The 27,449-nt window shown below is 40.4% G+C and overlaps 1 protein-coding gene across 2 annotated transcripts in view; it reads left to right on the top strand.

The window, feature by feature from the left end:
• The first annotated feature begins 1,136 nt into the window (after window positions 1-1,136).
• EDA2R (ectodysplasin A2 receptor) overlaps window positions 1,137-27,449 on the top strand; it is a 43,277-nt gene continuing 16,964 nt past the window's right edge. Inside the window, exons 1-2 of one of the 2 annotated variants that reach the window (XM_011966778.1) lie at window positions 1,137-1,234; window positions 24,226-24,322. In XM_011966778.1, the coding sequence (XP_011822168.1) occupies window positions 24,236-24,322 (87 nt within the window). In that variant the 5' untranslated portion in view covers window positions 1,137-1,234; window positions 24,226-24,235. Of the gene's footprint in view, window positions 1,235-1,384; window positions 1,428-24,225; window positions 24,323-27,449 lie in introns of those variants that run through there. The other variant, XM_011966771.1, reaches the window with a different exon arrangement.

The following is a 27,449-nucleotide window of genomic DNA, read 5'->3' as shown; positions in this document are numbered from 1 at the left end:
CAGTTTTCCCTCCTACTAGGCCTGAGCCCACAGTAGCCTATTCTGGTCTCAACTCTAGCGAGGGGACAGATATGAAGTTCATTTAGGACTTTTTCTACTTCAGCTTAGGGCCTATTCAGCCCTTTCCCACCAAAGACTTTTCAGCTGCTTTACTGAGACCCCACCCTGAGCTGGCATATAGCCTCTGCCCAGTACAGGAGGGGCCCCTCAGAGACTGATAATGGCACATTTCTTGGTCCTCTCCCCCATACCTTGGCCCAAGCTTTCCTTTTCCTCTACGCATTAAACTATTTCCTCTTTGACCTATTTTAAAACCTCCTAATCTATTGAAAAGCATTTGCTTTCCCTGTCAAACTCTTTTTTTTACTCTCTCTTCCTACCCGCCCCCAAACCCTTCCAGTCTGCACCTCATAGTTTGGCCCTCAATTCTATACTGTGTGCTATTCTCTGTCTCTGTCCAGTCTATTTTATCTTCCCAACTCTGCAAGCTCTTCAAGGTCAGAGACGAGTAACGTTTCAGGATTTATCCACTGCTGGCTCTGAGACCATAGATTAATAAACTCCCAAACTGTCATTGTTTGAAGTGCCTTTAGAGACTATGTAGCTCAACCCCCTCCTTGTACAGACACTCAGGGGCCCAGAGAAGGTGGATGATCAAAGCTGAGTGCCGAATCCAGTTTTCCTTTATTTGTAGTGGTTTTTTTCTCTGCTTCATGTCTGCTCTCTTCCTCCGGTCACAATCCTACCTACCCTTCTGAATGGAGGAGTATTTTTTTGAGGCAGACCCAGACCTGGAAAGTGGCTTCTCCATGTGTCTGAAAATCTTGGCTTTTCCAACAATAATTTTCCCTGTCAAACTCCAAGCCTGCTAAGTCACGAACAAACTTTGATGAGCTGAGCTGCATTCAGCTGTGAAAGAGACAACTTGATGCTTTCTCTGGACCCAACTCCCTGGCCCTCTACTCTCTGGTCCCCGTTTCAGTCCCGGGAGCTTTGCAGCTCCTGCCATACCAGTGACTCAGTCACTGTTCTTCAGCCTCACATATGCCTCTCAAAGGCAGTTTCTTTTTCGTAGCCACGCCTAGGCACTCAAACAGTCCAATAGCTGCTCTAGGAACTTCACGGGGGGCGGAAAAGGTAAGCTTACCATGAAAGGAGGGTTTGGGATGTTGTTGCTACACATAGATGTGAAATGAGTCAAGCGGAACTTTGATTACAAGGAATTTCATATACTGTGAGTGTGTATGCCGGCTGCGGGCTGAGGGGCGGAAACTGAGGGGCGGGGCTGAGGGGCGGGGGCTGAGAGGCGCGGGGTGACCGGCAGGGGGTGACGGGCGGGGGCTGGAAGAGATGTTTGCTCTGCGCTGAGGTGGGTTTTTACGGGAATTCCATTTGGGAGCAAGAGCTATCTACTCCTCCGTTACCGGGTGAGTGTGGGAACACCCCCTGGTGTAGCAAGGCGGCTGGGACCTGCGGCATCTAGATGCAGAAGTACAGAATCAGGTCAGGATGATTGTTCTAGGGTATCGCAAAATCAGAACAATTGGGAAGGCGCCCCGTGGCTGGCTGTCAGTCCATCCATTTGTGTCCTGAGAGCGCTTTCTGAGGTGCCAGGGATCTGGGCTGACATCTCTAGGATCTTGGCGAGCCAGTTCCTGCAGGCTCTTACTGGACCTGCATTGCCACTGGGAACATGCCTGGACGTGTCCAACAACCTTGAGCATCTAGGGTTGGGAGATAAAGAAGAGAAGGAGGCTGGGTGTTAGTGAAGGCGGGGACAGTGAATCAGACTTGTGGAGCATCCTGAGGAAAGCAGAACTGCTAGCCCGCGTGGCTTGAGGGCAAGTCAGGGCTTGTGTAAAGAGCATGCTGGCTCTGTTTGGGGGCTTTCAATCCACCCCCTCACCCGCCGAGCTTGGTTTCACTTGATATCTCATTCCTGGAAGCTGAGCCCCGGGCAGTGTTATTTTGATCCTGCCTCACCCCAAACACTGGCCAAGACCCAGCAAGCTGCAAGAACTGGGGGACAAGAAGGGACCCGGCAGAGACCAGGCTAGGAAAACAGACTTCAGGGTCTGACTTAGACAGGTGTTGGCAGCGTTGGCCAGTATCATGCTGGGTGGCTGGGGCAGGAAAGTTTGGAACATCTTCCCTAGATAACTCCTCTGTTCTTTCCTTCACCCCAACTTACCTTCAACTCAGCAGACTCACTGAGCACCTAGTCTGTGCCACCATGTGTGAGACACTGAGATGTCTGTCTGAGACCTAGGCTGTGCCCACTGGGGCCTGACAGTCTCATCCTGGATATAAAAACACAGATAAATATTAATATAACACAAGAAAGGTTTTAAAAGTTAAATCAAAATGCTTAGAGGCTGCCAAGTAAGGATCATATCAAGTTGAACCATACGAAATCAGAAAAAGGTTTTTTATTTATTTTTATTTTTTTTTATTGTTTTTTTGAAATTGTAACGCCTTTCAGGCCTCCAGAGCTAGACTATTTGAGTTCAGATCCCATATTCACCATTTATTAATTTGTGTTACCATGGACAAATAAACTTACTTCTCCCTTTCTGAGTTTCTGTTAACTTCAGGCTAAAGAGGATAATAATAGCACCCACCTCATTGGGCTGTTGTGAGGATTAGATGAGATAATCCATATAAAATACTTGCACACACTTAGCACAGTGGCTGGCCCAAAATAAACACTCAATAAATATTAACTATTATTATTTAAGGTAGACTGTGGCACACAGATAAGATTTCAACAGGCGGAGATAGAGAAGACAGTTTAAGCAGAGAAAACAACAGGAACAACTGCTTTAAGGCAGGGAAGCTCAGGGCATATGAAAAGAACACCAGCTGAGCTGGATTTTACAGTACAATTAGTGGGAAAATGGAAGTTAAACTTGCCAAGGCAGATTGGTGGTAAACTGCAAAAGACAGTGGATGCTAGAGTTTTGATTTGATTTGGCAGACAATAGGAAGCCATTGAAAGTTTCTGAGCTTAAAAAAATAAGATCCTCTGCTTTAGGAAGAGTAATCTGGTAAAAGGTTAGTCAGCTGGATTGGAACAGGAGAACACAAGAGGTGGATAAACTACGGGCAGAGAGGGAACAAGGTCCTGAAACTGAGGTGGTAGCTGTGGGAATAGAAAGGAGGTGATGAATTTAACAAGCCATCACAAAAGTTGAATCTACAGAACTTTGTAATTCATAAATTATATGGGATTGAAAAAGGACAAATGAGAAAATCAGAATCTTTTTGGGTTGGCTTAGACCTTACAATGTTGTGCATTCCCATCTCACTTCTGTGGATAATGCAATAGAAAGGGTGTGGACCTTCTGAGCTAGACATATCTATTTTCAAGTCCTGGGTCGACTATTTATCTGTTGTTTGTGATCCGAAGCACATTATGTACCTGACATTCCCAACTAGGATCAGCATTTCCACAAAATATTTAGAAGTATGTGGTGTGTGTGTGCGTGTTGCCAAACAGATGCAACAAATAATTGTTCCTCCCACCCACCATGCCAGTAGTTAGCCCAATGAGAAGTAGTCAAATTCTTTAAGCCTCAGCTTTCTAACCTGAAAAAGAGGGATAATAGTACTCACATCATGGTGTTATTGGGAGGATTAAAAGAGATATTTCCTGTCAAGGGTCTAGCACAGTGCCTGACAAGTAGAATTTCATGAATTGTAATCTTCCTTTACCCTAATGGGCTCCACATTAAAATATCCTTGCCAGTCTCTGCTTGAACACTTCTAGAGGGAGGTTCCTTACTGCTTTCTGAGAGCACCCATTCTCTTCAGGGAAAGCCTTGGACTGTTAAAAGTTCTTCCTTTTGCTAAGCTGAACTTAGTTTTCCTAAAGCTTGTACCTGGATATCCTAGTCATTCTCCCTGAGGCCACCTAGAGCAGTCTGTTCTTTTTCTTCCATGACAGTTTTTCAGAGATCTGAAGACCAGAAATCAGATCCCCCTGCATCTTCTGCTCCCAGATCAAACAGCTCACATTATTGTATCATTTCTTATCTGTCATGGAATCAAGTCAAATATGACTCTGTGGTTTTGAAGTATATAACTTGGGGTATGAGTATGTCTTCATAGTGATGAGAAATACTGCAAAAGGAACAGGATGGGTAAATGTGACAAATTTCCTTGTAATTTATTATTTTTTTAATTATTTTTTCTGGTCAGGCAGGGTGGCTCATTCCTGTAATTCCAGCACTTTAGGAGGCATAAGCGAGAGGAAGGCTTGAGGCCAGGAGTTCAAGACCAGCCTGGGCAACATGCAAGACCCTGTCTATATAAAATTTTTTTTAATTAGCTGGGCACTGGACACTGGGCACCTGTAGTCCCAGCTACTTGGGAGGCTGAGGCAGGAGAATCTCCTGAGCCCAGGAGTTTGAAGCTGTAGTGAGCTATGATCATGCCACTACACTCCAGCCTGGGCAACAAAGTGAGACTCTATCTCAAAAAAAAAAAAAAAGAAAAAACTTAACATAAATCATTTTTTTCCACTATGTGCTAAATACTTTCAAATCCATCATCCCACTGCTTCCTTATCCTCAACTGAGGGAATTGCAGATTTGTTTATATATGTATTATACAGGTGGCCAAACAGGTCTCGAGAAAATGAAACTTGCTAGAGATCATTTAGTTAGTAAGCATCTGTGCCAGAACCGCAAGACATATTTTTCTTACTCCAAGTTCAGTAGGGCTTTTCATTTTCCACAGCTGTTAGGGTTTAAGGTGATAGATAGCTGGGCAATTATGCAAACTCTGGCACTAAAGAATCAGTCAAAAGAAAGATGGATCCTCCAATTAACTTATACCAGTTATTCCCTTCTTGAGAGAATTCTTTTCTTTAGATGTCTTCTTGACCTGCTCCCCTCAAATGCCTCCTGCAGAGAGTGAGTCATCTCTTGGAGCCATTCCTCAGTGCTGAAGCTTCATATTGAAGCAGAAGCTGCTTTTCACCTCTTTCGTTCTAGAAACTAGCTCCACCCATGTATTCTTTTCTTGGGAGCTTAACAGGAAAGATATGGGTCAGTTTCACCATCAGTACGTAAAATACGACTACTATTATTTTGTGCACATAGATAGGAGGATGGCTATACTCTGTCTTGGATTAGAGTTTACTGTCTGTATTTTCTGTGTTCCCCACCAGACTGCAATCTCCTAAATTTGGAGAATATAGTTGATTCACCTCTGTTTTTCTCTCTTGCCACTAAGTTCTAATAGAATGCCTAGCATAGAAGGTACTCATCAAGTGGTTGCTGAGTGACCGTAAATTAATTATCCCTATTTTGGAATGACAACAGTTATTATATCCTCCAAACACCACCAAAAGACATCATGCTATTCTCAAAAAGAAAGGAATTTCCATGTAATATATGGTGGAATCAAACAGTGAGATGTCCTACTTCCAGGAGATTGCTAGTCACCATTGTGGATAAGCCAAAAAGAGTGGGCAGCACTTCTTCCCTTCTACGATTCACCTCTCCATGACCCAGCCTACCCTTTGGAATTGTTTCTGTCGAGGATAAAATGAGCCATTATTGGGCTGTGGGAGGTAGGAAAAAGAAGCTGGAGTCTTGGTAGTATAGTCACTGAGTAACTGGTCCTAAAGCTGGGCCAACTCCTTTCTTCGTATATGGGAAGTAGAGAAGCCACTGGGCCCTGAATATGCAGACTTGAATTTTGCTTTTAGCTCTACCATTGAACACTGTGTGACTTTGGGAAAATTCTATCCCTTTTCAGAGCATTAGTTTCCTCATCTTGGATCATCAGGGAATGGGGTTAAGTTGTCCTGAATAATACTTTTAGGATCCCATGACTATATGTTTTCAACTATCTGATAGTTTGAAGTTTTAACTGGTTGCCAAAGAGAAGGAAAAAAAAAAAAAAAAAAAAAAACGATGGAATGTGCTGTCTTATGAGTACTAAGGTGCCTGTTACTAAAGGACTTCAAGTAGAGCTGGATGGTATTTCTTTACTGGGCAAAAGGCCACTGGGACGAAGATTAATTTTAAACCTCCCTTTGACTCTAAGATTGTCAGAGTCTAAAAATGGTCTCAAAGAATGTGCATTTACATATGAGGTCATAGGCTTCTTGTTATCAGTCTCACCTTCCCTCCACAACCTCACAAAGTCCTATACCTTTCTCCCTTTTCTTGGGCATTTAAGAAAAAAGTAAAGAAATATTTTGGCAGCAGCATTTCATTTTGTACAGACAAGCCTCATTCTATAGTTCTCATTCTATTCTTCCAGTCCTTTGGTAAGGATGTGGACCTGGGTTGTGCTTGCAAATGCCCACTGGTTTGTATCTCTGCTCTTTTAGGATATTTTATTCCCTGGCCTATGAGGATGGGATGGAGTACTTGATTGCCATGGGGAAAAAAAGAAACTCTTCTTATTGACATCTTCAGATACAGCTATTCCAGATTGCTTGGTAATTGGGACAGGGTGGAGGGAGTGTGGGGCAAGACCATCAAACTTAACAGAAATCAGAAATTGGAGTACTTGACTGAGTTTTATCCAGTCCCAGCCCTGCAAATAAATCATACCATGAATTCAATTCCCAACTGGGACAACTCAGCCAAAAGCCTTCTTGGGAAGTCAACTTATCTCCCCTTCCAGTACTGCTGGTTGAGTAACTAATTTTTTTTATGATGCCATAATTTTATGGAATCTTGTGGTGATTGGTACATGACCAGTGACTCACTTTGGCTAGGGTAACAGCAGAGCAAAGCAAGAGGTTTCGGGTGTTAGCTGAGTGCTGGTCTGGCTTGTGGCTTGTCTCCAATACCCTTTGTTCCCCAGCTCTGGGTGGGATAGTAACAACAATCATAGCAACTCCTCACATGCGTAGCACAATCTGGAGTTTCCACAGCACTCTCACATACATTATCTCATTTTTCCCTTCAACATAATCCAGGGTAGTTTCTGTGCTTTTGCTCCCACTTGGAAAGAGTATTTTAGCAGTCAGTAGAAGAACGTTTTCCCTCAAAATCAGCCCAGAGTTTGCTGTTCTTAATTTCATCCTATTTCTTTTATAATGGTATCTTTGTATTCTTGGCTACACAATTTCTTTTCCCCATTCCTTTAACAATTATTTTTCAGCAGTTGCCAAACACTAACCAAATATTTATATTTTTAATTTACAGTCTTCTAAGTTGTATTTGTCTTTTGAGGTGTGTGCTTTGTTTGTTGTGTGTGTGCATATACACAAATGTTTTGAAGACAAAATAATTGACTCATATGGTTAGCATTTACTTTTGGCCAAGTAGAAGCAGCCTAGTTCAGTTGGTCATTAATTCTGTCTGTACAGTGACAACAGCTTTTAGTAAGGATTTTTTTTTTCTTTCTCTTCCCCAGCTGGGGCATTACCTCTTGCTCTGTGTGCTAGAATAAAAGACAAACAATAGATGAGACTTCTTTAATTTTGCAAAGGTTCATTCTCCTCTGTTGATATACCATTCCTGACATTGCTGGGCCAGATGTTGCTATCACTAACAGTTAAAATTCTTCAGCCACTTTGGAAATGTTGAAAGTAGCTCATTAAAAACTGTAGTACCCACCTGTGGTCTCTAAATTATGTCTATTCCAGGCACAGATTTTAGTATACTTAAACATAAAAAGATAATTTACTTTTATCACATGCCCATGAAATAAAATCAAAATGACACATCCTCAGTCCTGGCCTCCTCCACCTCCCAGTATCAATAGCTGACACATTGCTCATCCCTTACTTCCTAAAGCTTTGTCCTATACTACCCTATCAGGGTTCTTTTTTTTTTTTTTTTTTTTTCTTCTCTAGCTTCCCCTTCTTGGTTGCTCTCATGTATTTCTGCACTTCCAGCTTCAAGTATGAGTGACCTCAATGTTTGGTTCTTGTCCTCCTCCTCCTCCTCCTCCTGCTCCTCCTCCTCCTCCTTCTTCTTCTTCTTTTTTTTTTTTTTGAGACTGAGTCTGGCTCTGTCACCCAGGCTGGAGTACAGTGGCACGATCTTGGCTCACTGAAACCTCTGCCTCCCGGGTTCAAGCGATTCTCCTGCCTCAGCCTCGCAAGTTACTGGGACTACAGGCGTGCACCACCACGCCTGGCTCATTTTTGCATTTTTAGTAGATACGGTGTTTCGCGTTGTTGGCCAGACTGGTCTTGAACTCCTTGACCTCAAGTGATCCACCTGCCTCGACCTCCCAAAGTGCTGGGATTGCTGGCAGGAGCCACTGTGCCCAGCCATTCTTCTTTACCCATGATTTAACTTCTGCCAGGATTTACTTAGGCCAGTGGTTATCAAACCCCAGAGGTTTTTATTTAATTAATCTGCAGCATAGGATTTTTTTCAGTGCTCCATATGATTCTGATGTGCTGCTATAAGCAAGAACTGTTATTCTGGTGTTTTTATGCATTTGACACGTCTCCAACTTCACCTTATGTTTCACATATTGTATATGCTTGTTGAGCATGACCATTGAACCTTATGCTTCACATATTGTATATACTTGTTGGGCATGACCTCTGTCCGCTTCAACTTCTCTATACTGAAAATAGTTGAAAAACAGTGCATTTTCTTTTCTTTTACCAAGCAGCTCTCCTTTCACGCTTCTCATGGCACTTGGATTCTTCTGGTTTCCCAGGCAGGAACTCTCAGAATCTTCTCTGACTCTGGTCATTCTGTTTGTCCTCACTTTTGTAAGGTTTGTATCTCCCACCATCATTCCTCTCTGTTCCTATTGTAACCACCTTTGACCTGGCCCTTATCTCCTCAGGCTTGGGCAGTAACACTCTCAAATCATTATTTAAAATGCACTCAGGTTAACATTCACAAAATGCTTTTCTGCCCATCCTAAAATATCACTGAGAAAAAAATTTCAGTGAAGACTGGGGGGACCTCCATTCTCTATTTTAGAGTTCAATACTGCCTTGAAAAGTGTGCCAGACTCATAGCTTCTAAATTACCTTTGAGTTCTGTCTTGCTTCTTACTAGCCAAATAAAGATAGGTGTATACCTTCCCTCTGAGCCTCAGTATTTTTTAATCTATTAATTAAAAAAAATTCCATAAGTTATTGGGGTACAGGTGGTATTTGGTTACATGGATACTTTCTTTAGTGGTGATTTGTGAGATTTTGGTGCATCCATCACCCGAGCAGTATACACTGCACCCTATTTGTAGTATTTTATCCCTCGTCCCCCCTCACTTCCTTCCCTCCAAGTCCCCAAAGTCCACTGTGTCATTCTTACGCCTTTGCATCCTCATAGCTTAGCTCCCACATATCAGTGGAAACATAGTGTTTGGTTTTCCATTCATGGGTTACTTCACTAAGAATAATAGTCTCAAATCTCATCCATATATATACACATATATGTATATGTACAGACATATATGTGTATATATACACACATTTGTACATATATACATGCACATATATGTACATATGTGTGTGCATACACATACACATATATGCATATATGTGTGCATATATGTGCAGGCACATCTGTGTATGTGTACAAGCACATATATGTACACATATATGCACATGTGTCTGTACATATACATATATGTGTGTATATATACATACACATATATGTCTGTATATATACATATATGTGTGTGTGTATATATATACACATATGATCCTTTTTAGTTCTTTAAGGAATATTCACACTGTTTTCCAAAGTGACTGTACTAGTTTACATTTCTACCAGCAGTGTAGAAGTGTTGCCTGTTCACCACATCCACACCAGCATCTACTGTTTTTTTATTTTTGGATTATGACCATTTTTGCAAGAGTGAGGCAGTATTACACTGTGGTTTTGATTTGCATTTCCCCAATCATTAGTGATGTTGAGCACTTTTTCATGTTTGTCGGCCATTTGTGTATCTTTTTTTGAGAATTGTCTATTTATGTCCTTAGCCCACGTTTTGATGGGATTGTTTGTTTTTTCTTCCTGATTTTTTTGAGTTCATTATAGATTCTGGATATTAGTCCTGTGTCAGATGTATATATTGTGTAGATTTTCTCCCACCCTGTGGGTTGTCTGTTTACTCTGCTGACTGTTTCTTTTGCCATGCAAAAGCTCTTTACTTTAATTAAGTCCCAGCTATTTATCTTTGTTTTTATTGCATTTACTTTTGGGTTCTTAATCATGAAATCATTGCCAATGTCTCAAAGGGTTTTTTCAATGTTATCTTCTAGAATTTTTATAGATTCAGGTTTTAGGTTTAAGTCCTTAATCTGTCTCGAGTTGATTTTTGTATAATGTGAGAGATGACATTCCAGTTTAATTCTCCTACATGTGGCCTGCTAATTACCCCAGCAACATTTGTTGAAAGGGTGTCCTTTTCCCACTTTATGTTTTTGCTTGCTTTGTCAAAGATCAGTTGACTGCAAGTATTTGAGGTTATTTCTGGGTTTTCTATTTCATTCCATTGGTATATTTGCCTATTTATATATCAGTACCATGCTGTTTTGGTGACTATGGCCTTATAGTAGAGTATGAAATCAGGTAGTGTGATGATGCCTCCAGATTTGTTCTTTTTGCTCAGTCTTGTTTTGGTTATGTGGGCTCTTTTTTGGTTCCATGTGAATTTTAGAATCGTTTTTTTTTTCTAATTCTGTGAAGAATGATGGTGGTATTTTGATGGGAATTGAGTTGAATTTACAGACTGCTTTTGGCAGTGTGGTCATTTTCACAATATTGGTTCTACCCATCCACGAGCATAGGATGTTTCCATTTGTCTATATCATCTTTGATTTCTTTCAACAGTGTTGTGTATTTTTCCCTGTAGAGGTTTTTCACCTCCTTGGTTAGATATATTCCTAAGTATTTATTTATTTATTTTTTGCAGCTGTTGTAAAAGGGGTTGAGTTCTTGATTTGATTCTCCACTTGGTCTCTGTTGGTGTATAGGAGAGCTACTGAATTCTGTACTTTAATCTTGTATCTGGAAACTTTGTTGAATTATTTTATCAGCTCTGGGAGCTTTCTGAAGGAGTCTTTAGGGTTTCCAACGTAAATGATCATATCATCAGCAAATAGTGACAGTTTGACTTCCTCTTTAACAGTTTGGATGCACTTCATTTCTTTCTCTTGTCTGGTTGCTCTGGAGAAGACATCCAGTACTATGTTGAAGAGGAGTGGTGAGAGTGGGCATGCTTGTCTTTTTCCAGTCCTCAGAGGGAATGCTTTCAACTTTTCCCCATTCAATATTATGTTGGCTGTGGGTTTGTCATAGATGGCTTTTATTACATTGAGGTATGTCCCTTGTATGCTGATTTTGTTGAGAGTTTTAATCATAAAGGGATGCTGGACTTTGTTGAATGCTTTTTCTTCATGTAATGAGATGATCATGTGATTTCTTTTGTTTCAAATTCTGTTTATGGGGTATATCACATTTATTGCCTTGTGTATGTTATACCATCCCTGCATCCCTGGTATGAAACCCACTAGATCATGGTGGATTATCTTTTTGATATGTTGTTGAATTCAGTTAGCTAGTATTGTGTTAGGATTTTAGCATCTATGTTCATCAAGGGATATCAGTCTGTAGTTTTCTGTTTTGGTTATGTCCTTTCCTGGTTTAGGTAATAGGGTGATTCATACAATGAATTAGGGTGGCTTCCCTCTTTCTCTATCTTGTGGAATAGTGTCAAAAGGATTGGTACCAATTGTTCTTTGAATGTCTTCTAGAAATCTGTTGTGAATCCATCTGATCCCGTACTTTTTTTTGTTGTTGTTGGTAATGTTTTAATTACCATTTCAATATCTTTGCCTGTTATTTGTCTGTTCAGGATGTATAATTCTTCCTGATTTAAGCTAGGGGGGATGTATTTTTCTGGGAATTTATCCATCTCTTCTAGGTTTTCTACTTTATGTGTGTAATGATGTTCACAGTAGCCTGGAATGATCTTTTGTGTTTCAGTGGTGTCAGTCCTAATATCTCCCCTTTTGTTTCTTAATGAGGTTGTTTGGATTTTCTCCCTTCTTTTCTTGGTTAATCTTGCTAATGGTCTATCAATTTTATTTGTCTTTCAAAAAACCAGCTTTTTGTTGTATTTATCTTTCATGTGTTTTTGTTGTTGTTGTTTCAATTTCATTTAGTTCTGCTCTGATCTTGGTTATTTCCTTTCTTTTGCTGGGTTTGGGTTTGGTTTGTTCTTGTTTCTCTAATTCCTTGAGGCATGACCTTAGAATATCAGTTAGTGCTCTTTCATTCATTTCCATGTAGGTGTTTAGGAATATGAACTTTCCTCTTAGCACCACCTTCGCTGTATCCTTTTGATAAGTTGTGTTGTTATTGTCATTCAGTTCTAAGAATATTTTTAATTTCCATCTTGATTTTGTATTTGACTCAATGATCATTCAGGAGCAGGTTATATAATTTCCATGTATTTGCATGGTTTTGAAGGTTCCTTTTGGAGTTGATTTACAGTTTTATTCCACTTTGGTCTGACGGAGTGCTTGATATAATTTCAGTTTTCTTAAATTTATGGAGGCTCGTTTTAAGGCCTATCATATGGCCTATCTTGGAGAAAGTTCCACGTGCTGTTGAATAGAATGTGTATTCTGTGGTTGTTGAATGAAATATTCTATATATATCTGTTAATTCCATTTATTCCAAGGTATAGTTTAAATCTATTGTTTCTTTGTTGACTTTCTCTGTTGATGACCTGTCTAGTGCTGTCAGTAGAGTATTGAAGTCCGCCACTATCATTGTGTTGCTGTGTATCTCACTTCTTAGGTCTGTTAGTAATTGTTTCATAAATTTGGAAGCTCTGGTATTATTTGCGTATATGTTTAGGATTGTGATATTTTTCTGTTGGACAAGGACTTGTATGATTATATAATGTCCCTCTTTGTCTCTTTTAAGTGCTGCTGCTTTAAGGTTTGTTTTGTCTGATATAAGAATAGCTACCTCTGCTCACTTTTGGTGTCCATTTGCATGAAATGCCTTTTTCCATCCCTTTTCTTTAAGGTTATGTGAGTCCTTATGTGTTAGGTGAGTCTCCTGAAGGCAGCAGATAATTGGTTGGTGAGTTTTTATCCTTTCTGCAGTCCTGTATTTCTTAAGTGGAGCATTTAGGCCATTTACATTCAATGTTAGTATTGAGATGTGAGGTACCATTGCATCCATTGTGCTATTTGTTGCCTGTGTATCTTGCTTTTTTGTTATTTTTGAATTTTATTTTTGTTTTATAGAATCTGTGTGATTTATGCTTTAAAGAGTTTCTGTTTTTATGTGTTTCCAGGATTTGTTTCAAGATTTAGAGCTCCTTTTAGCAGTTCTTGTAGTGGTGGTTTGGTAGTGGTGAATTCTCTCAGCATTTGTTTGTCTGAAGAAGACTGTATCTTTCCTTCATATATGATGCTTACTTTCAGTAGATACAACATTCCTGGCTGATAGTTGGATAGTTGTATATTTTTAGGAGGCTGAATATAGGGCCCAAATTCCTTCCAGCTTATAGGGTTTGTGCTGAGAAATTTGCTGTTAATCTGATAGGTTTTACTTTGTGGGTTACCTGGTGCTTTTACCCATTCCCTCCTCTCCCCTCTCCTCTTCTCTCCTCCTCTCCCCTGTCCTCCCCTCCCCTTTCCTTCCCTTCCCTCCTCTTCCTTTCCTTTCCCATCTCACAGGTCTTAAGATTCTTTCCTTTGTCTTAACTTTAGATAACCTGATGACAATGTGCCTAGGCAATGATCTTTTTGAGATGAATTTCCCAGGTGTTCTTTGTGCTTCTTGTAGTTGGATGTCTAGATCTCTACCAAGGCTGGGGAAGTTTTTCTCTGCTATTGCCACAAATATGTTTTCCAAACTTTTAGATTTCTCTTCTTCCTCAAGAACACTGATTATTCTTAAGTTTGGTCATTTAACATAATCCCAGACTTTTGGAGTCTTTGTTCATATTTTCTTATTCTGCTTTTCCTTTGTCGTTGTTGGACTGGGTTAATTCGAAGACCTTGTCTTTGAGCCGTGAATTTCTTTCTACTACTTGTTCAATTCTATTGCTGAGACTTTCCAGAGCATTTTGCATTTCTAAAAGTTTGTCAATTGTTTCCTGAAGTTTTTATTGTTTTTTCTTTATGCTATCTATTTCCTTAAATATTTCTCCCTTCACTTCTTGTATCATTTTTTAGATTTCCTTGCATTGGGCTTCACCTTTCTCTGTTGCCTCCCTGATTCGCTTAATAACTAACCTCCTGAATTCTTTTTCAGGTAAGTCAGAGATTTCATCTTGGTTTGGATCCATTGCTGGTGAGTTGTGTGATTTTTGGGGGGATGTTAAAGAGCCTTGTTTTTTCATATTACCAGAGTTGGTTTTTTGGTTCCTTCTCATTTGCATAGGCTCTGTCAGTGGGAAGGTCTAGGGCTGAAGGCTGTTGTTCAGATTCTTTTGTCCCATGGGGTGTTCCCTTGATGTAATACTCTCCCCCTTTACCTTTGTCCATGGCTTCCTGTGAGCCAAACAGCAGTGATTGCTATATCTCTTCTGAGTCTAGTCACCCAGCAAGTCTATCTGGCTGTGGGCTGGTACTGGGGGTTGTCTGCACAGAGCCCTGTGATGTGAACAATCTATGGGTCTATCAGCTGTAGATACCAGCACCTGTTCTGGCGGAGGTGTTAGGAGATGAAATGGTCTCTGTGATAGTTCTTAGCTTTGGTGGTTTAATATTCCATTTTTGTGGTGGTTGGCCTCCTGCCAGGAGGTGGTGCTTTTCAGAGAGCATCAGCTTTGGTAGTATGGAGAGGAACCAGTGGTACAGAGTTTATGCCCTTTGTCTTCAGCTACCATGGTGGGTAGGGAAGGCCCATGAGGTGGGGGTAGGGCTAAGGATGTCTGAGCTCAGACTCTCCTTGGACAGGTCTTGTTGTGGGGGTGAAGTTCCTAGATCCATGGAGTTGTGTACCTAGGAGGATTATGGCTGCTTCTGCCGAGTCATGCAGGTGGTTAGGAAAGTGGATCAAAGCCAGCAGTCACAGGACTCACCCAGCTCCCATGCAATCCAAAGGGCCAGTCTCACTCCCACTGTGCCCCCTTAACAGTCCCAAGTTTGTTTCCAGGCAATGGGTGAGTAGGGCTTGAGAACCTGCCCCAGGTTACCCACCTCTCAGCTGTGAAAGAAAAAGGCTTTGGTTCTTCCCCCTCCTGTAAAGTCTTCACACCAGATTCATGCCCTACCCAAAGTTCTGGCCAGGATGCTTCTCTCCTGGTTCAAACTGTTACAAAGTTCAGCTGGAGACTTCCTTTTCCCTGTGGCATTTTCCCCTGTGGCATTTTCCCCTGTGCCTCTGGCCACCCTTGCGAAGGTTCCCTGTGGTTACAGTCCTGCTTGGGGACCCAGCAAACTCCTGGGGCTTTTCTCGCTGCTTCCTCTACCCCTGTATTTTGCTTGGCTCTCTAAATTGACTCAGCTCCAGGTAAAGTCAGAAACTTCTTCTGCAAATTAGACCTTCAGTTTCCTCAGTGTAGGTGTGTGTTAAGGAATGGAGGATCTCCCTTTCCCACTTCTGCTGTTGGAGTACTCACAGTTTTGGAGTGTCTCCTGGGTCCTGCAGGGGCAGTCCACTTCCTTAAGAGTGTCTGTGGGTCCTCTCGAGATCCCTGGTTTGTTCTTGCAGTCGTCCTGGAGCTAAAATGCACGATGAAAATCTCCTGACACGGCTCTGTCCATCCGAGTTGGAACTTCAATCTAGTCCTGCCTCCCATCTGCCATGATGATGCCCCAGCTCTACTTCTTTACCGAGATCTTGAGAAAGATCTCAGATCTGTCTGTTCCTTCCTCAACATGTGATCTTCTTCTTTAATATATTTATTCATTTATTTGTTTGAGACGGAGTCTCGCTTTGTTACCCAGGCTGGAGTGCAGTGGCACAATCTTGGTTTACGGCAACCTCAACCTCCCGGGTTCAAGCAATTCTTGTGCCTCAGCCTCCCAAGCTGGAATTACAGGTGTGTGCAACCACACCTGGCTCATTTTTGTATTTTTAGTAGAGTCGTGGTTTCACCATATTGGCCAGGCTGGTCTTGAACTCCTGACCTCATGTGATCCACCCAGTATTCTGTAGATTCTCAACATTTTCTCATTCAACTAATATTTGTTTAATGTCTACTGTGTGGCAGGCACTATTGTAAGCACTGATGATGAAGTAGCCAACAAAATAGGTACCATGGTCTCACAGCATTTACATTCTAACTGGGGAAGAAACAAGCAATAAAGTACATAAGATGTATGATGTCAGAAAGTCATATGTGCTATGGGAAAGAATAAAATGGGAAATGGGGATAGGAATTCTGGAAAAAAGGTGAAAATTTGAAAGAGTGCTCAGAGAAGCCTGACTGAGAAGACTGTATATGAACAAAGAACTGAAGAAGGTGAGGGAGGTAGCCATGCAGATATCTGGGGAAAAACACTCCCGCTTGAGTGAACAGCAGATGTGAAGGCCTTAAGGTGAAGGCATTTCTGGTTAGTTTGAAGATCAACAAGGAGGCCAGCGTGGCTCGAGTGAAGATAATAAGGAAAAGAGTAGTAGAACATAAGGTCAAGAAATAATAGGGGAAGTTGAGGTAGGCATATCATCTAAGGTCTCCATTGGCCATTATAAGAACTTAATTTTATATGCCATACATCACTGTGTATATTTTATGTTTTTACATACCCATTCATTTTTGAAGTTACATCCAAAACTGTGTAGGACTTGTGTGTTATTATGAATGAAAGCGGAGCCATCAATGGCTTTTGAGGCTGGAAATGACATGATCTAACATGTTTTATCCCCTTTATCTTTATTTTCTATTCTCCCTAGAAAAAAATGGGTAGGCCCCAGGTTTCTCCCTCCACAGATTCTCTCTCAATATGGGAGGGAGACACAGAAAAACCTTTTTTTCTGAATGCACTTTATTTTCAGGCGAAACAGACAAGGTCAGAGCTAAAAGAGCCCTTAAAACTGTGATTTTCAACATTGACTGCCCATGAGAATCACTTGGTGAACTGTAAAATGTCACGTGCTCATGCCACATTTTTGACCAACTACAACAGAATCATAGGGGAGGGTCCCAGGTGTCACTATTTTTTGGTACTCCTAAGGTGCAACCAAGACTGAGAACCACTGGTCTAAGAGATTAGCCAAACCAACTCCCTCGTGGTATGAATGGGGAACTTGACTCCAGCATTTGGAAGGAATATTCTCCTGGTGGCAGAGCCGGGACTAGGACCATCCACTATGCCGAGATAATACAGGAAACGCAAACTTTACAAATAGTGGGGCAGAAGGAAGATATGATGTTTGATAGTTTGGAAGGAGGTTATAGACAATATAAACCTTGGATAGAAGTGACCTTGGGTCAGATCAGAAAAGGGAAAGGCTGAGTGCCAACACCAAAAGGTAAAGCAACATTTGAATTACAGGCCAGACATCTGGAAATGATGACACTGTACATTTTAGAAGCTTGATTTTCCAGCAAGCAGTGCTCTCAAGGCTAGGTTGAGCAACTGCATTGATTTTGTCTTGTGCATATGGGTGGATGGATGGGCTCACAGGAGAGGAATGGGCAAGGCAAGGAGACCATCTGCTGTCTTCTTCACCCTTTTTAATCTCACACCTCCTGCACTGTCCAGGCAAAGCAACTATCCTGAAGTGCTGAGTCCTTAATTTAGACTTGTCCTTCTGTACTGCCTACCCATACTACATAGAAAGAGCATGTTTCACCCTACAGGCATGTGTGCAAGTTGAGAAGAGCAACAGCCACAAGCTGCAGCAAGAAGCAGCTGCACCCCCAGCAGCCTGGGTACCTCACATCCAGCAGAAACTTGGCCGACATCAATTATTCAGGGCATGATGAACTAATTTGGGGATTAGTATTGATGTCAGCTGTATTGTTTCTCCTCTTCCCTGTCTGCTTGCATTCTTAATCTTCTACATTAGTTTTTGAGGAATCAGGACAGGGGGATGGGTGGGAAGAGCAGCCACATGACAGACAGGCAAAATAAGGAGATAACTCTAGTCACATTGCCACTTGTTGCCCCTTGTAAACACAATCAGTGTATATACAATACATACTTGGATAAGTTTGGGTGAGAAATTGGGTGAATCAAATTATATTTGGGGGCCTATATAAAAATATTCATAGCAGCTTTAACATTTTTTGTGGGGGCTAACTTAAACAGTATCCTATTGGAATAATAAATTCAAAGTATTAAATGAAGCTAAAGAACTATCTTTTAAAATGAGATATAATTCACATACTATAAGATTTACCCTTTTAAAGTGTATAATTCACTGGTTTTAGCATACTCACAAAGTCACATGACCATCACCACTATCTAATTCCAGGGCGTTTTCACCACCCTGGAAAGAAACTTATACCTATTAAGTAGTCACTTCCCATTTCCCTTTCTCCCCTGGCCCTGATAACCACTAAAGCTAGTTTATGATTGATTGCCTATTCTGGACATTTCATAGGTTCATTCATATTACTGCATATGTTAAGCACATCATTCTTTTCTCTGACTGAATAATTTTCATTGTAGGATAGATCACATTTTGTTTACCATTTGTCAGCTGATGAACATGTGGATTTTCCCCACTTTTTGGCTATTATAAATAATGTGCTAGGAACATTTGTTTACAGGTTTTTGTATGGACATATATTTTCAATTCTTTTGGGTATCTACACCTAGGAGTGAAATTGCTGGATCATGTTGTAACATGATGTTTAACATTTTGAGGAACTACAAAATTATTTTCCCAAGGGGCTGCATCATTTTGTATTCTTGCCAGCAATACACAAGGGTTCCAGCTTCTCCACATCGTTGTCCCCCAGGCTGGAGTGCAATGGCACGATCTCGGCTCATTGCAACCTCTGCCTCGCAGGTTCAAGTGATTCTCTTGCCTCAGCCTCCCAAGGAGCTGGGATTACAGGTGCCTGCCACCATGCCTGGCTAATTTTTGTATTTTTAGTAGAGACGGAGTTTCACCATGTTGGCCAGGCTGGTCTTGAACTCCTGACCTCAGGTGATCCACCTGTGTCGGCCTCCCAAAGTGCTGGGATTACAGGAGTGAGCCACCATGCCTGGCAGGCTATTTTGTTTTTGTTTTAGGTAGTGGATATAAAGTGCTATCTTATTGTGGTTTTCATTTGCATTCCCTATTTTGCTAATAACACTGACCATCGTTTCATGTATTTATGGGCCATTTGTAAGTCTTAGAGTGATATCTATTCAAATTCTCTACTCATTTTTAAATTATCTGTCTTTTTAATATTTCATTTGCAAGAGCTTTTTGTATATTCTAGATACAAGTCTCTTATAAGATATGTGATATGAAAATTTTTTTCTCCCATTATGTGGATTGTCTTTTCACTTTCTTGATGGTGTCCTTTGAAGCACAAACATTTTTAACTTTTAAATTTTGTTGACATGTCATTGTTCTGTTTTTCTCTTTTGTTGTTTGTGCTTTCGTTGCTATATCTAAGAAACCACTGCCAGTGTCACAAAAATTTATACCTATATTTTCTTATAAGAAAAATATTAATTATAGAATTATTATATTTTCTTATAAGAAAACTTTTATAAGAGTTTTATAGTTTTAACTCTTACATTTGGGGATTTAGTCTATTGTGACTTAGTTTTGTATATGATGTGAGGTTGGGGTCCAGTTTGATTCTTTTGCATGTGGATATCCAGTTTCCCCAACACCCTTGTGTGAAAAGACTTTTTTTCTCAATGAATTTTCTTGGCATTCCTTAAAAAATCCATCAGCCATAGTATAGCAACTCAATTTATAATGGTCAAATTAAAAGCAGCCCAATATTTGCAAAAAATATATATAAATTGTGGTATATCCATACAATAGGATACTACACAACAATAGTAATTAACAAATGTTCTACACAAAACATAATGGATAACTATCACAGACATTATATTTAGCAAGAGAAACCAGAAACAGAAGAGCACATCTTGTATGATTCAAATTTATGTGAATTTCAAGGACAGGTATAACTAATTGTAATGATAGAAGCCAGTGCTGTAATTACCTGGGGAGGAGGCGATATTGACTAGGAAGGGGCATGAGGGAGCCTGCTGGGGTAGTAGAAAGGTTCTGTGTATTTATCTGGGTGGTGTTTACATGGGCATGTACATATGTAAAAATTTATTAGTTTAATTAATCTTTGTGCTTCTTACTATGTATATGTTGTACTGCAATCAGAAACAGACAGACAAAAAATCCCAGCATGTTACCCACATGAATTTTTAGAGCACTTCCACATTACCTCATCTGTGTAACTTCTGAGTTACACAGATCAGATATTCTCTGGGAAAGTTGGGAAGTTGGAGAAAGTATTTCAGGGTGTAGCTGACAAACAGTACAACTGAGTGGGTGATGGACTTTAGCAGAATCAGAACTCCATCATGTGTTATACTCCATGGGATTGAGACAAGAGGCATCTGCCACTTCCCTTCCTCTCCCCAACCCTCAGTAATGTAAAGAGAATATAACCCCATGTCAGAGTTGGGGTGAAAAAAATTTTCTTGAGCAGCCACAACCTTAGGTTGTGGAGGTGAGAGGGACTGTTCTGTGGAACATGATGTGCTATTTCAAAAAGTCCATAATAACATCCTCACTTATTTGCAAATCTGATTTTATTTCTTTTGCACTTCCATTTCAAAGGCAATTGTCTCAGAAAAGTTTCCAAATGTTTGTCGACCGAGTTAATCCTAAATAGAAATGCGTTGATGAAAAAAATCCAGCAAACACTTAGAACAATGTTTATTTTAGCCAAGATGGCTTAGGTACTGAGGGTATCATAAAGAATCTTTTCCTTAAGCATCAGGTAACTGGTGGTTGCGATTAATAAGGAGGAAACTGCTATAGTGGCACCCATCTTAAACATGGCCTTCATGCTCCAGCTGGAAAGGTCAATGAAGAAGCTTGGGTGCCTTTCCCTTTTCTTCCCCACACATCCCAAGAATGACAAATGTGCACTCCTTTTACTATAAACCTCACTCTTCTGAAGAGGAAAGAAGAAAGGGAACCTATTAATTACCAAATGTCTCATATGTATCAAGCCCTGTACTTGGTCCTTTAACATGTATTATTGCATTTAATTTTATAAATTACTGTGTAGTATATTATTTAAACCTCCATTTTGCAGGTGAAGAAACTGATGCTGACAAAGGTAAAACCGTTTGTTTGAGGATGCAGAATTAAGATTCAAACCCAAGTTGACATGTCCCTAACTAAGAGCTTTGCTCTTTTCTTGATATGAGATTACTACTATTGTTTGGAAAGTCATTATCTGAAAGAGAAATGATCTATGTTGCTAGATTCATATGCATAGTTAACCATAGTCCAGGGAATGTGGCATGTTGACAAGCTAACAATTAGTAAGCACTGTTGAGGTACACACTCTGTGCCAGGTGCAGGGCTAGGCACTGGACATGCAGCGGTCTCTACTTTTGGGAATTGTATAGGTCTGTATATATTGCCAACTTAGCCAGAAGTTTAGAGGATTCAGCCACATCCTTTGTGATACTTTGGAAGAGTGTCTAGCTGCAGTATGGAATACCTCAGAGTAACTCTAATTTTCTGAAAACATAATTACTCTCTCTTACTTTTTCGTTTTAAAAGCAGTTACATATACTACAGGAAACTGCTGATTACAGGGAAAAATTCATATAAGGTCTGACTTTGTCCCTAGGTAATGACATTTAACCCTTATTAGGTAGTTTTACACATACTCCCCGACCTCTTCAAAAGAGTCCAGAATCTATGATTTTGTTGTCTTTAACAAAGTCAATTTGTTAAGTTTCTAATGAAAGATAATTTAATTTGTACGCTTTGAATAAACAGTATGAGAAAAACAGAGGGAAAGCTAGGCACAGTGGCTCACTCCTTTAATTCCAGCACTTTGGGAGGCCAAGGTGGGCGGATCACCTGAGGTCAGGAGTTCAAGACCAGCCTGACCAACATGATGAAACCCTGTCTCTAAAAATACAAAAATTTACTGGGCATGGTGGCATGCACCTGTAATCCCAGCTACTGGGGAGGCTAAGGCAGGAAAATCACTTGAACCCAGGAGGCAGAGGTTGCAGTGAGCCAAGACTGTACCATTGCACTGCGACAAGAGCGAAACTCCATCAAAAAAAAAGAAAGAAAGAAAGAAGAAAGGAAGGAAGGAAAAGAAAGAATGAAAGAATAAAGAAAGAAGGAAGGAAGGAGAAAGAAAGAGAGAAGGAAGGAAGGAAGGAAGGAAGGAAGGAAGGAAAGAAAGAAAGAAAGAAAGAAAGAAAGAGAAAGAAAGAGAGAGAGAAAGACAGGAGGGAAAGGCCATCTGTTCATTTCCTAAGTCTTGATATGGGGTTTTGGCACCGAGCCTGCCTTGCCTACACAGAGGTTTCAAAGCCATGGTTAGAGAGACATGTCAGAGTTTAGGACACATGATGTTTATTAGGTGGGTGGAGCTCTAGAAACCAAATGAAATAGGATGTCTGAGACCCTCAAATGCCAGCAGCAGCTGGATATTTTAAATGCCTATGTTGGGAACCTAGCTCAAGAGGAGGGCTACTTCTTGGTTCTTACCAATGTTTTTTTGTTTTGTGGGCAAAAAGGGACATGAGAAAGTTGTCCAGAGCAGTATCCTGGCCCTGTTACTGTGGTGCTTAACTTCCTGGTCATGAAGGCTATGAGAATACTGATGTTTTTTGTTCTCAATGAGAAGAGTGCATAGCAAGGGGAGGGAAGCATGCCTACTGAGGACAACACCATGGGCCAGCGATCAAATCAGCACAGAAGACAGTATGTTTATCTTATGCAAATATGGATCTTGTAGCCCACTTTCTTTGGAATGAAGGAATGGGAAAGAATGGCCCAGTTGATGATGGAAAAAAGGTGCACTTATGGAATGCCAGCTAGAATTACTTAACCTATCGCTTTTGGGGGACCTTTGAGTGGAGGAGTGGTGGTCTCTCAAGGTACACATGTACACTCTCCTCTCTTCTGACTAAGAGTATACATTTAGGACTTTGGCACCTTTGGAAACCACTTGAAATTCACCCTAGTATGAAGTCATGAGTAAGTAAAAGAACTTCATGCTACATTTCTCTTTGAGTAGGATACGCCCCTTGTGTGAATTACTTGAGCCCCTTCATTAAAATTCCTCTTTGTAAAAGATAACCTTTCTGCATACTTTGTCTTATTTTGTATAGCTCTTTAGAATGGCTTGATGGACATTAGCTTCTTTAACCCTCCCAAGAGCTATATATGGTAGGTGAAGAACATACTATCCTTTCTGCTTAGATTAAGTAACTGAGGCCAGAAAAGATAAAGTGATCCATCCCAGATTGTAGATTGAAAGGGTAAGAGCCAGGTGTGGTGAACAGCCATCCCACTTTGCCCAGAACTGTTCCAGTTTTAGTACTGAAAGTTCCATGTACTAGGAAACCCCTTCCTCCTGAGCAACAGGATTATTTGCTGTCCTATAGCCAGGATTAGAATCTATATATCCTAATTCTCAGTCCAAGGCCAGCTCTACTGCTATATGCATCTGTATTCCAAGAACTATTATCTGAGTAATGTTTCCCTTTCTGTGCACCTTTGTGCACCAAAATATGTCTACATGCTGGGCCATTCTCCCCTCCCATTCTGCCTAAGACAGAAGCTATGGCAGCTATTGGTCCTCAGAGGGACTGAGGCCAGTGTTGGCAAAGAGAAACCATGTTTCAGCTTTCTCAATTATAAAATAAAGATGATAATCCCTATACTGCTTACCTCACATGGATGTTGTGTAGATCAAATAATAATGGATGTGAAAGTACTTTCTAAATTGTTATGATCTGTTTGCACATGATGGATTGTGAGTTTTATTATTATCTTTACAAATTCAGCTTCTGGGGTAGCCACTGACTGTGAATTTGAGCAAATTGCTTGGTCTCTTTGCCTCAGTTTCTTCATCTGTAAAATGTAGCTAACAATAATTCTTAATATGATTGTCTTGAGAATTGAATGAGTTACTACATGCAAAGCATTTACTAGAGCTCATGTCACATGGTCAGAGCTATATAAGCATTAACTCCTTTGTGTTGGCTTCCTCGGCCCTACTATCTCAGATCTAGATACTAGATTAAGTGGACCCAGAAGCCAAGTGACATGGAAATCACTAATTATAGTCCCTTCCCACTAGCTTTCTAGTTCTTGTGTTCTGTACCCACAGCCTTCCCACCATGGATTGCCAAGAAAATGAGTACTGGGACCAATGGGGACGGTGTGTCACCTGCCAACGGTGTGGTCCTGGACAGGAGCTATCCAAGGTAAGTTCTCCTATTCAGTACACTTATTTTTGTTGCATCTTAGGAACCAGCCCGGCAACTGAAAGAGGCCAAGATTAGGGGAGTCAGCCCTACTTCTAACTAATCCAGTTTAGCAGGTAAAACCTGGGATCCACAGAGTATGCAATAGCAGTCATGATTCCAGCACGAAGTCAGCCTAGCAGGATCAGGGTCAAGGGAAGTTTCCGTGAGATAACAGAGTATTTCAAGAAGAGATGTGTAATGCAGAGACCCATGAGGACTATTCAGCATTAGGGAAATCTGTCAACTAAAGCAAGGCACAACCACATGGTGTTCAAGAGCCAGATATCAGGTCTTAGAAATGAGAAAGAGAGAAGAATCAAGAAGGCCTCTGTTCTAGAGGGTCTGCACTGAGGAAGCTGTGCAATGGAGAATTTAGGGATAGGGAACCAGGGAGGGTCTAAAATCCCAATTAAAGGTAAAGATCAGAACAAAATGACCAGCAAGGCAGAGACTTTATGTAACTTACTTGTTTTCAAGTCTGGATCTGCTTAACTATTCTTTCCTCAGGTCCCTTGTTGGTCCCTGAACCTGGGGGTGGTATTAAATTTTGGCTGCAGCTGGGGCTACAGAGGCCCGAAGCAAGCAGCTATCAGATGGTTTCTGCATACTCACACCCTATTTTATGCAATTTTTGTTCATTCAGCAGTTGCTTACTGAACACTTACAAAGTGGCAGGCATGGTTGTAGACACCATGGATATGGCAAAACATATAAAATTAATTGCCATCATGGACCTTACCTTCTATTATTAGTGAAAAAATAATAATTGAGACACATACAAAGATAAATGAAGAATCTAGATGTGAAGATATGAGAAGAATAAAATTAGGGTGACTCGGTGGCTACTTCAGATTGTGAAACAAGGAAAGGTCTCCTTAAGGAGACACCTTTTGGGGAGAGGATACTAGTGCAGAGTCCCAAGGTGAAAATGAACTAGGCATTTTGAAGGAAAAGGAGAAAGGTTAGTGCAATGAGTGTATGGTGAATGAGAGGGAGGGTGGTATACAAAGAGATCAGAGAGAAAAGTATGGACCAGACCAGATAGCGGCTTGAGGTCTTTGAGAAATTTTCCTTTTTCTCTAAGTGCACTAGGAGCTCTTTGGAGGGATTTGGGTTGGGCAGTTACAGGAACCTGTGGCTGGAAAACAACATAGTAATTATCTAGCCCACTTTATTCCTACCTTCATATTTTTAAAAATGAAGAGAAAAAGGCACAGGGATATCAAGGGATACAAGCGCTAATTTTAAGTTTTTACACATGGCTATATGTCCCACAGCGGGGTATCCACATGATTGATAAAGGATCACAGTACCAAGGAAAGATCGCCAGAGGTTAGGTCATGCTGGACATTAAAATAGATATTAAAGCTTATATATATGTAATATAGATACACATGGGCATGAGTCCCATCTTTGCTCTGGGCCAATTATTTCACCTCAGAATCAATTAAGATGTAGTAACTTGAAAGTAGCATAAAATTTAACCATGACACGAACCATAAGTATATTTATTTACATAATGAAGTCTGAAGACAGGCAGTCTTTTTGCTTGTTGGACAGATCAGCAATGTTATCAAGGACTCAGCCCCTTTTCATCCTTAATTTTGGACCTCTTGCTGTTTTGTTCTCATTATTGTGGCCTCATGATTGCAAAACTCAAAGCATCATATCTTCATACAATAGTCAAAGTCAGGAATCAGGGGCAAGGTCAAAATAGCTTGCCTTTTTTTGGGAAGAAGTCTTTTCCCAGAAGCTGTCCAACAGATTTTTCCTTATATCTTGTGGTCCAGAACTGGGTGATGTAGCTATCTCTAACTGGAATAGAGTTTGGGAAATAAGTATCTAGCCAATGAGAATGGGATTATATGATTAAGACCAATCAAGAATCCGTTCTGGAGGCTGGTCATCATGCTACCTAGAATGAAATCAGTGTTTTCATAGTAAGGAGAAAGAGGGGCAACTGTTCGAATAAGCAGCTAGAAGCATCTGACAGCCCTTTTTAAAGTTACTTTTATTTACTTTTAAATTTTATTTATGAATTATAAACATCACCGTAAGTAAATCATTGCAGAAAATTAACACCATTTCCTCAGGACATTTTTCTTGACATATAATTGCCGAGCTAAATAATGCATACGATTTTAAGACTCTTGAAATAGATCAGCAGATAATACTTCTGAATTTTGTTTATGACAGTTTCCACTACCATTACATTTATTTTCAACAGTGCATAGAATTCCTGTTGCGACCCTCTGTTCGGGGTCCCTGGCTTCCCGCAACAAATCCCTATGTCCCAGAAGCCTAACCGCAAATGAATAATACATATTTTCATCATCAATTAATTTTATGCCTTCCTTTTAATATTAATTACTAATTTATGAGGACTTTATGAGAATTTTGGTTTTACTTTTTTTTCTATTTGATAGGGGAAATGTACCAACTTTACTGTGTTTATTTGCCCATTTGCCTTTCCAATTTTGTGATCTGCTTCTGATTGTTTCTCTTTCTATTCTTTCTACTTATGATTTATTGTTCTTTGTCTACTCACATAAGAAACTTAAGTAGACAGACATATAGTAGATAACAGAGTATTTAAAAAATCATTTATATCAGAGACTTAGGCTCCCATACAATAATAATGGGAGACTTCAACACCCCACTGTCAACATTAGACAGATCAATGACACAGAAAGTTAACAACGATATCCAGGAATTGAACTCATCTCTGCGCCAAGCGGACCTAATAGACATCTACAAACCTCTCCACTCCAAATCAACAGAATATACATTCTTCTCAGCACCACGTCGCACTTATTCCAAAATTGACCACATAATTGGAAATAAAGCACTCCTCAGTAAATGTACAAGAACAGAAATTATAACAAACTGTCTCTCAGACTACAGTGCAATCAAACTAGAACTCATGACTAAGAAACTCAATTAAACCACTCAACTACATGGAAACTGAACAACCTGCTCCTGAATGACTACTGAGTACATAACGAAATGAAGGCAGAAATAAAGATGTTCTTTGAAACCAATGAGAACAAAGATACAACATACCAGAATCTCTGGGACACATTTA

This window comes from Mandrillus leucophaeus, unplaced genomic scaffold (assembly GCF_000951045.1).
Source record: "Mandrillus leucophaeus isolate KB7577 unplaced genomic scaffold, Mleu.le_1.0 Scaffold1191, whole genome shotgun sequence".
NCBI lineage: Eukaryota > Metazoa > Chordata > Mammalia > Primates > Cercopithecidae > Mandrillus > Mandrillus leucophaeus.
The sequence above is the reverse complement of the archived record's forward strand: the minus strand, read 5'-3'. Positions and strand labels throughout refer to the sequence as shown.